The sequence below is a fragment of the Oncorhynchus keta genome, chromosome 17, assembly GCF_023373465.1.
Source record: "Oncorhynchus keta strain PuntledgeMale-10-30-2019 chromosome 17, Oket_V2, whole genome shotgun sequence".
Lineage (NCBI taxonomy): Eukaryota > Metazoa > Chordata > Actinopteri > Salmoniformes > Salmonidae > Oncorhynchus > Oncorhynchus keta.
Window position 1 is genome coordinate 23,146,045 of NC_068437.1, and position 10,464 is coordinate 23,156,508.

Below are 10,464 nucleotides of genomic sequence, written 5' to 3' on the forward strand. Positions count from 1 at the left end.
CTAGACAAAAAACATGTCCATTGCAACAGGGCATTCTGTCATCGTGCCAAGGATTTGTCAACTTGAAATTTTGTTGAATTTTCAAACCATTACCAACTCTCTCCACAACAGAATATCTATCAGTTCTCTGAGCTCTTTACCTATCATGACTGCTCTGCCCTTGGGGTCGACGGCGAGGAACTGTCCAGGGACGATGCGACGACATCCACTCTTGCCAAAGGTCTCCTGGTGGATCTTCTCGAACATGTTCTTGGAGGGGTGGTACTCAAGGATCACGATGCGGCCTGAGTCACTGCCCACCACAATATAGTCTGTGTATCAAAACCACAAATGTCTCAAATTTAAAATAAGAGCTTTTCAACCACACACATAAAACTTGCATCTACTTCACACTAGGATTGGGCGATGTCAACATTGGTCCTATCGTGATTACGTATCCATAAAACACTGCGATATACGATGTTATCGCCTACTATTGGCCCCCAAAAAAGATATAATAATTTTAAACCGACTAAAACGACCATTGAGCTATAGCAGAAAATGTATTGCTACAACTGAATGAATCATGACGAAAGACAATGTTGTTGAAAGCCTGGGCAGAGGCTAAGTACAGACTCAACTTTTCAAATATCCTTTCTGGTGGATGAGCTTCAGCATGGAGCAGGTTTGTATCTGTGTGAACTGGGACAATTTCAGCTTCCAGGAACTGTGCATTATCATGCCAAAACATGAGTTATCACGTTTGTCCTCAGCGCCGGGGTAATGATCTTTTAACCAGATGAATGGATTATCTTGGTAAAGGAGAAATGCTCACTAACAGGGATGTAAACTAATTTGTGCACAACATTGAGAAATAAACTTTGTGCATATGGAACATTTATTTTTATTTCAGCCCATTTTACATGTTGCGTTTATATTTTGTTCAGCATAGTTAATAGACCAATAAGAAAGAGTTCCATACCTCTCTGCCAATAACAGTTTTCCCCTCCCCACTCAGACAGTCCTGGAAAAAGTCTTGCTTGAGGAATTGCTCAATAACACTTTACTTAACCTCACTAGGGTAGGTGGCACTATTTTCACTTCCAGATGAAACGCGTGCCCAAAGTAAACTGCCTGCTACTCAGGCCCAGAAGCTAGGATATGCATATAACTAGTAGATTTGGATAGAAAACACTCCAAAGTTTCTAAAACTGTTAAAATAATGTCTGAGTATAACAGAACTGAAATGGCAGGCGAAAACCAGAGGAAAATCCATCCAGGAAGTGCCATTATTTTGAAATGGCTGTTTTTCCAATGAAAGCCTATCCACCATTTAAAGGGATAGGATCCAGTTTCCGTTCCCTATGGCTTCCACTAGTTGTGAACAGTCTTTAGACATTGTTTCAGGCGGTTATTGTGAAAAATTAGGGAGAATGACAAATTTGAATGAGTGGGATGTCTCCAGAGCAGTTTCCTTTGCGCGACCGAGATCGCGCCTTTCTTGTTTTTCTTTTATATTGACGACGCCATTGTCCGGTTGAAATATTATCGATTATCTAGGCTAAAAACAACCTGAGGATTGATTATAAACATTGTTTGACATGTTTCTACAAAATTTAATGATACTATTTGGAATTTGTGTCTGCCCGTTGTGACCGCATTTGAGTCATTGGATTACTGAACAAAACGCACCAACAAAATGTAGGTTTTTGGATATAAAGAGGGACTTTATTGAACATTATTGTGTAACTGGTGGTCTTGCGAGTGCAACCAATTGAAGATCAAAGGTAAGTGATTAATGTTATTGCAATTTCTGACTTTCGTTACTAATCTACTTGGCTGGTAACTGTATGTAATGTTGTGTGCTGAGCACTGTCCTCAGATAATCGCATGGTTTGCTTTCACCATACAGCCTTTTTGAAATCTGACACGGAGGCTGGATTAACAACCAGTTAAGATTTATTTTGATGTATTACACTTGTGATTTCATGAAAGTTAAATATGTACAATAATTTAATTTGTATTTGGCGCTCTGCAATTTCACCGGATGTTAGCCAGGTGGGACGCTACCGTCCCACACCCCCTAGAGGGGTTAACACCAGCGTCATGTTATAATAACCTGCTATAATATGACCATAACACTGTCATGATACACAGTATATTTACACCTGTTGTGACATATATTGCTTGATTTTATGGCTGGTTATGACACCTACATAAGAGTGTCAAAACCTACCACACATTGTTTTATTTATTGAGCATGTTAAATGCTCACTGTAATTGCGCACACATTGATGTCAGACATGCCCCGTTGCTGATGACAGGGATGAATGCAGGAGCAGATTGCAGGACAAGACACCCTCTTTTTGACATAATAGGCTTATCTTCCGTATATGATTATGGTGGCCATAGCGCGTCTTGAGTGTCATAAAGTATATTTTCTTAGTCCAAGTAAAGACACAGAATGATCATAATGCTTCATGACAGTGTTATAAAGCGTATTTTCTACAAGTTGTAAAAAATAGACTGAAAAAAAAAACATGACTAAAGGATTCATTACAACAAAAACAAAGGACTCAAGAGAAACTTAACGAAAGGAAACTTCTTGGCATGACCATTTATGAACCGTGAACATGTTGAGGACACCGATTACCAATTGCACTTTGCTAAGAAGCTATATATCTATCTAGATATATATATATATATATATATATATATACACATTTTTTTTACCATTTTCATTGAAAACTATCACAGTAAGGTACTTCCTTATTAACCAGAAATGACTTGATAGTGATAACTGCGGCATTAGACCATAAACTTGTCTTAAAGCTTTTGATAGGCCTAGTAGGATAGGTTATTGGCAATTTGGTATTCAACCTTGCAGAGGGATTTTCCTTAGATTTTTCTGTGGGCTATTGTTGTTTGTACTCTCTCATTATTAGCACTATGGATACCTTGTGATTTTAGGCTATTCAAACTACTTATTGAGATGGAACTAAAGTCACAATCATTATATACAGTGTATTCGGAAAGTATTCAGAGCCTCATTCTAAAATGGATTATTTTTTCCCCTCAAACACACAATACCCCATAATGATGAAGCAAAAACAGGTTTAGACATTTTAGCAAATGTATTAAAAATAAAAACTGAATGTCACATTTAAATAAGTATTCAGACCCTCTACTCAGTACTTTGTTTTAGCACCTTTGGCAGCGATTACAGCAGAGTCTTCTTGGGTATGATGCTGCAAGCATGTATTTGGGGGGTTTCTCAAATTCTTCTCTGCAGATCCTCTCAAGCTCGGTCAGGTTGGATGGAGAGTGTCCTTACACAGCTATTTTTAGGTCTCTCCAGAGATTTTTGATCAGGTTCAAGACTGGGCCCCTGAAGGACATTCAGAGACTTGCCCCGAAGCCACACCTGCATTTTCTTAGCTGTGTGCTTAGGATTGTTGGAAGGTGAACCTTCACCCCAGTCTGTGGTCCTGAGCGCTCTGGAGCAGGTTTTTAATCAAGGATCTCTCTCCATTCATCTTTACCTCGATCCTGACGAGTCTCCCAGTCCATGCGACTGAAAAACATCCCCACAGCATGATGCTGCCACCACCATGCTTCACCATTGGGATGGTGCAAGGTTTCCTCCAGACGTGACGCTTGGCATTCAGGCCAGAGTTCTTTCTTGGTTTCATCAGACCAGAGAATCTTGTTTCACATGGTCTGAGAGTCTTTAGGTGCCTTCAGACAAACTCAAAGCAGGCTGTCATGTGCCTTTTACTGAGGAGTGGCTTCCGTAAGGCCACTCTAGCACAAAGGCCCGATTGGTGGAGTGCTGCAGATATGGTTGTTCTTCTGGAAGGGTCTCCCATCTCCACAGAGGAACTCTGCCAGAATGACCATCAGGTTCTTGGTCACCTCCCTGACCAAGGCCCTTCTCCCCCGATTGCTCAGTTTGGCCAGGCAACCAGCTCTAGAAGGAGTCTTGGTGTTCCAAATTTCTTACATTTAAGAATGATGGAGGCCACGGTGTTCTCGGTGACCTTCAATGCTGCAGACATTTTTTGGTACCGTTTCCTAGATCTGTGCCGACACAAACCTGTCTCGGAGCTCTAAGACAATTCCTTCGACCTCTGACATGCACGGTCAACTGTGGGACCTTATATAGACAGGTGTGTGCCTTTCCAAACAATGTCCAATCAATTGAATTTACCACAGGTGGACCAGTCAAGTTTTAGAAACATTTCAAGGGAGATCGAAAACAAGATGCACCGGAGCTCAATTTCAAGTCTCATGGTATAGGGTCTGAATAAGTATGCAAGTAAGGCATTTGTTTTTTATTTGTAATACATTAGCAAACATTTCTAAAAACCTGTTTTCGCTTTTTCATTATGAGGTATTGTGTGCATTTCAAGCATTTCGCTACACTCGCATTTAACATCTGCTAACCATGTGTATGTGACAAATAAAATTTGATTTGTGTAGATTGATGAGGAAAACAATTTAATCAATTTTAGAATAATGCTGTAACGTAACAAAATGTGGGAAAAGTCAAAGGGTCTGAATACTTTCTAAATGCACTGTATTTACAGCAGAAAAATCAATCCCCAGTGTACATGCTGACACACACACATACATCTCATAACACACACCTTTAGTTCCTCCTGTCAGCCTGAAGGCCATGAGGGAGCGAATGATGCCAAACACCTCCATGGTAAGCAGGGTGTGAACCTTCCCTGTATTGGCATCTGGACGCAACAGCTCAATTATCTTCCCCCTGGAAACAACTATCTCCTGCATCTTGGTTCCTGCAAGGCAAGACAACAATGATAACCATACCAGATCACAGGTTACATTATCCATGTTATATAGATAGACTCAGGGAGACCCCAAGAGAATAATGTTTATGTACCTGAGAAGTTTCCATGGATGGCGTGGGTGATGCCAGTGGCACGCTGCAGGGTCAGGTTATACAGAAACATAGTGTCTGTTTCTCTACCTTCAGGTGCAGGTCAAAGAGGCCACAGCAACACCAGGTTCTGAGGAAGAAAGGAGGAGTACATGTTTTGCATTGCCGCAAACATGTGTTATAACATAGCTAACTTAGTGCGGTAGCTAGCTAACTATTGCACAGTGATGTTATTGTGGATACTGCAGACACATTATACACCCGCAAGCAAAAACATTGTCACCTCAGTTGATGATAGCTAGCTACACAACATAGACTACAAACAAAGGCGCTTTCAAAGACACGGGTGCCGCTGCTAGTTAGCTAGCTATCTAGTTAGCTACTACGTAGAGCCCAGCCTAGCCAACGGTGTAAAGTTGATTCTACACAAACCCAGCGGTCATTGTTGCAACCAGCCAGGTCCAACCTAACCGCAATAATAACAGTAACGTTGGCCCACCATTACAAAATATTTTAACGAAATAGACCATGTAACTTTGCAAAACAAGGCTTGCTTGCTCGAGTTAGCTACCCTAGCACTCGCAGTTGTTTCATTCAATCACTCCGTATACCCACAAGCGCCCATCTTCAAAATTGAGGAGGACGTTAAAAAAAAGCATATTGATATATATTTTGTTTTCTATGTTGTATTGTGCGGATATTGTATGAAAATGATTTACCGATGTATCAGTTAGGATTAAACTGATATCAACTCGATTATGAATTTCAGTCACACCGTCAACTTGTTGATACTTCTGCGGACAAACGCTTTCCTGTCGATCGTGGGTCCTCTTCACGATCTGCGACGTCATCAACAATCGGTCCACAATGTGCCTGAGACCAAGCTACACAATTATATGGGAATAACACGAAACTCAAAGCAGTTACGGCATAGAAGTTATGTTTGATTTATCTAAAACAGAAAATATACATTTTACTTGTCTTGAAATTATCCGAAAAATATAACGAAAAGGCGCAATTAATTACAGTTGACGAGCTATTCCAATAGGTGGCGACAATGCCCATGCTTTGCTTAGGTTGGACAAAAGGTGCAGGTGCAGCCGTGCAGGGAATAAGTCAGTGTGGACTGCAGATTCAGAGAGATCATTTCTGATTGTTAATTTTTTATTGTTTATTTCCCTTTTGTTTATTGTATATTTCACTTGCTATGGCAATGTAAACATGTTTCCCATGCCAATAAAGCCTTATGGATGTAATTTAATTGAGACATTTCCTCCTAAAAGCATCCACAACGTGTTAGAATAAAGTCACTATAGCTCACAGAAACTACATGATGTAAAGGTTCTGAACTGAAATATGTCTAGCAGCATATACATTTTTGGGATAAGTTCATGTGCATAATAAAGAGTTCCCTACAGCAGTGGTTCCCAAACTTTTCATAGTCCCATACCCCTTCAAACATTCAACCTCCAGCTGTGTACCCCCTCTATCACCAGGGTCAGCGCACTCTCCAATTATTGTAAGCCTGCCACACACTATACGATACATTTATTAAACATATGAATGAGTGTGAGTTTTTGTCACAACCCGGCTCGTGGGAACTGACAAAGAGCTCTAATAGGACCAGGGCACAACTAATAATATAATAATAATCAATCATTTTGCTCTATTTAAACATCTTACATATAAAACCTTATTTGTTCAATGAAAATAGTGAATAACTCACCATATGTTAAAGAGAAGGGTGTGCTTGAAAGGATGCACATAACTCTGCAATGTTGGGTTTTATTGGAGAGTCTCAGTCTTAAATAATTTCCACACACAGTCTGTGCCTGTATTTAGTTTGCATGCTAGTGAGGGCCGAGAATCCACTCTCACATAGGTATGTGGTTGGAAAGGGCAACAGTGTCTTAAAAGCTAGATTTGCCAAGGCAGGATACTCTGAGGATACCCAATCCAGAAATCTGGCAGTGGCTTTTGATTCAATTCAATTTTCACAGAACCGCTTGTTGCAATTTCGATGAGGCTCTCTTGTTCAGATATCGATAAGTGGACTGGAGGCAGGGCATGAAAGGGATAACAAATCCAGTTGTTTGTGTCATCCGTCTCAGGAAAGTACCTGCGTAATTGCGCATGCAACTCACTCAGGTTCTTCGCTATATCACATTTGACATTGTCCGTAAGCTTGAGTTCATTTGCACACAAAAAAATCCTACAATAATGGAAAGACCTGTGTGTTGTCCTTGATAATGCAGACAGCGAAGAGCTCCAACTTCTTAATCGTAGCCTCAATTTTGTCCTTCACATTGAATATAGTTGCAGAGAGTCTCTGTAATCCTAGATTTAGATTATTCAGGCAAGAAAAAACATCACCCATATAGGCCAGTCGTGTGAGAAACTCACCATCATGCAAGCGGTCAGATAAGTGAAAATTATGGTCAGAAAAGAAAACTTTACTTAAAAGCTTGTCTCTCAATTAAAAAAAAAACATGTCATTACTTTGCCCCTTGATAACAAGCGCACTCTGTATGTTGTAAAAGTGTTACATAGTCGCTGCCCATATCATTGCATAATGCAGAAAATACACATGTGTTCAGGGGCCTTGCTTTAACAAAGTTAACCATTTTCGCAGAAGTGTCCAAAACATATTTTAAGCTGTCAGGCATTCCCTTGGCAGCAAGAGCCTCTCGGTGGATGCTGCAGCATACCCAAGTGGTGTCGGGAGCAACTGCTTGCATGCGCGTTACCACTCCACTATCTCTCCCTGTAATGGCTTTTGCGCCATCAGTACAGATACTAACATATCTTGACCACCAAAGTCCATTTGATGTCCCAAAGCTGTCCAGTACTTTAACAATATCCTCTCCTGTTGTCCTGGTTTACAGTGGTTTGCAGAAGTGGATGTCTTCCATAATTGACCCCCCATAAACGTAACAGACATATACCAGGAGCTGTGCCAAGCCAGCCACGTCTGTTGACTCATTCAGCTGTAACATATAATTCACTGGCTTGTATCCAAAGCAGTAATTGTTTCAAAACATCTCCTGCCATGTCACTGATGCGTCATGGAACAGTGTTGTTTGATGGAGACGTTGTCTGTATAGTTTTTGTTGGCCTTTTCCCCCAGCATTGTCCCAGCCATATCTGCAGCAGCAGGAAGAATTAAGTCCTCCACAATAGTATGGGGCTTGTCTGTCCTAGACACTCAGTAGCTCACCATATAAAACGCTTCTAGCCCCTTCTTGTTAATGGTATCTGCTTTGATGCATGTCTTGCTACTCGGAAATCGTCTTAATTCTCGCTCAAAATACTCCCGTGGCTTATTTTTCAATTTGGCATGTTATGTTTCTAAATGTCTGCGCAAGAGTGATAGTTTCATCGAGTTGTGAGATAGTACTTTTGCACATATAACACACTGTGGCTGAGTAAAGGTACTACTCGCAATATAAGTGAACCCCAAATCAATGTAGTTCTCATCATATCTGCGCCTCTTCAATGGTCTAACGTTCCTGTCTGTTGTTCGGTGCTTTCCTGGGTAAGGGGACAGTAGCTCTTCCGATGCATCAGATTAACAACTATCAGTGTCCATGCTATCTGGGCTAACAACAAATTTAGAATTACTGATGCTAGCATTGGATGTGCTCGTGGAAGCAGAACAACTTGTGTTGTCAACAGGTGCAGGTGTAGTACTGCTGATAGTAGCAGTACTACCAGTAGAACTGGTATGTGTCTCTATGGACGCTGGCCTTATTTTTTAAACCATTTATCCCATTATCGAGCAAACGGAATGAGCAGCAGCTACGTTTGGCTACACAACTCTCTAGCGGGAATTCCAACTAACTGTCGGTATGTAGCCTACATTCCCGCTAGAGTAACGGTTCATGTGATTGGATGTTATTATTTGACTAAGCTACCTGTATTGGACATTGTGTTGTTATTTCACTGAACACTAGATGGTTTAATTTTGTTTTTGGCAGTGAAACGAGGCTACTTAGGCGAGAGAAAAAACTCACCCAAATATATAGCCCCGTTGGAAAATATAAATGAACTGTCTGAAAATGTTTAGAGAAAAATAAAAAATCATATATATCTATATAGGGAGTTCTGAGGTAGCGGGACGCATGAGAAGAAAAGAAAAAGCACTTTTTAAATAAAGCATTACATATCATTGTATTTGCGTAGTGGCAAGGAGCAGTAGAGTAGAGGCACTTATTGAAGTTGCACACATAGGGAACATTTTTAGTAGCCTGGGGTCCGGGAAAATGTTGGCCTTTATAAACACATTTCATACAATTCTTTGTCATTTTACATGACCGGAGACTTTGGTAGAATCCCTTTTAATACCACACAAATTATCGAAATGGCAGGCTACTTTGACACAGACAAATTGATAATCTGAGATCAATAAAAACGACCTTGTCTTGAATCCATCAATAGCCTAGGCCTAGGTGTGTATTATAGTCATAAAAATGCTTTTCAGTTTCACTGACTCACCCAATGATGCTCAGCTGGTGATGGCTGATGTGCTCGTGCCAAAAGCCTATCTCTCTCTTTTTGTAAAACAATATTTGGAAGTTTATCAAATATTTTGGCAGACTTCATGTAACAGTTTAGCTTCCGTCCCTCTCCTCACCCCTACCTGGGCTTGAACCAGGGACCCTCTACACATCAACAACAGCCACCCACGAAGCATCGTTACCCATCGCTCCACAAAAAACACCTGACTTGCAGAGCAAGGGGAACAACTACTTCAAGGTCTCAGAGCAAGTGACGTCAACGATTGAAATGCTATTAGTAACCATTTCACATCAGTTACACTCACCCCCCTTTTGACCTCCTCCTTTTCCGCAGCAACCAGTGATCCGGGTCACGGCACCAATGTAACCTGGGCTCGAACCAGTCACCCTCAAAGCATCATTACCCATCTCGCCACAAAAGCCTCGGCCCTTGCAGAGCAGGGGGAACAACTACTTCAAGGTCTCAGAGCGAGTGACGTCACCAATTGAAATGCTATAAGTGCGCAACCCGCTAAACTAGCTAGCTATTTCATATTGGTTACAAACAGCATAGTCTTCTCTTTTCAGCAGGAGCCATTTTCTTTCCAACCAGTGTTTTCCCTCGATTGTATTTGAAATATTGCGAAAGGCCTGTTTTGTCTGGGTGCTGTTTTTTCACTGACAGATTTGCATCGCGTTCCTGACTGTAGGCTATTCCTTGTTAGAAACTGAGGGGTTCGAGCCCTGAATGCTGATTGGCTGACAGCCGTATACCACCGGTATGACAAAACATGTATTTTTATTGCTCTAATTACGTTAGCAACCAGTTTATAAAAGTCTGAGGCTTAGCCCCACTTGCCTTGAATGACAGGTCGCCACTCTATGAGAGACATAATGATGCGCTTCTCACACAGCCAGCGCCAAGCGATGGTCTCATACATAGGTTACAATATTTTGCCAACCATAAACCACACATAAACCAGACCCAACCCAAATCAACTCTTATAATATTAGGCCCTGGCCTAAAATCTACTTTTTTACATACGTCTTTTTGTGGGGCAACTCGATTGAACTAATAGGCAA

General features: G+C 41.0%; 1 protein-coding gene across 1 annotated transcript in view; it reads right to left on the bottom strand.

Moving 5' to 3' along the window:
- The window catches only part of sf3b3 (splicing factor 3b, subunit 3), a 40,434-nt gene extending 34,689 nt beyond the window's left edge, over positions 1 to 5,745 (bottom strand). The window contains exons 1-4 of the mRNA XM_035790959.2: positions 5,605 to 5,745; positions 4,889 to 5,015; positions 4,629 to 4,784; positions 141 to 311 (exon numbers count right to left, since the gene is read on the bottom strand). Coding sequence (XP_035646852.1) covers positions 141 to 311; positions 4,629 to 4,784; positions 4,889 to 4,958 — 397 coding nt within the window. The 5' untranslated portion in view covers positions 4,959 to 5,015; positions 5,605 to 5,745. The remainder of the gene's footprint in view (positions 1 to 140; positions 312 to 4,628; positions 4,785 to 4,888; positions 5,016 to 5,604) is intronic.
- Between the last annotated feature and the right edge of the window lie 4,719 nt (positions 5,746 to 10,464).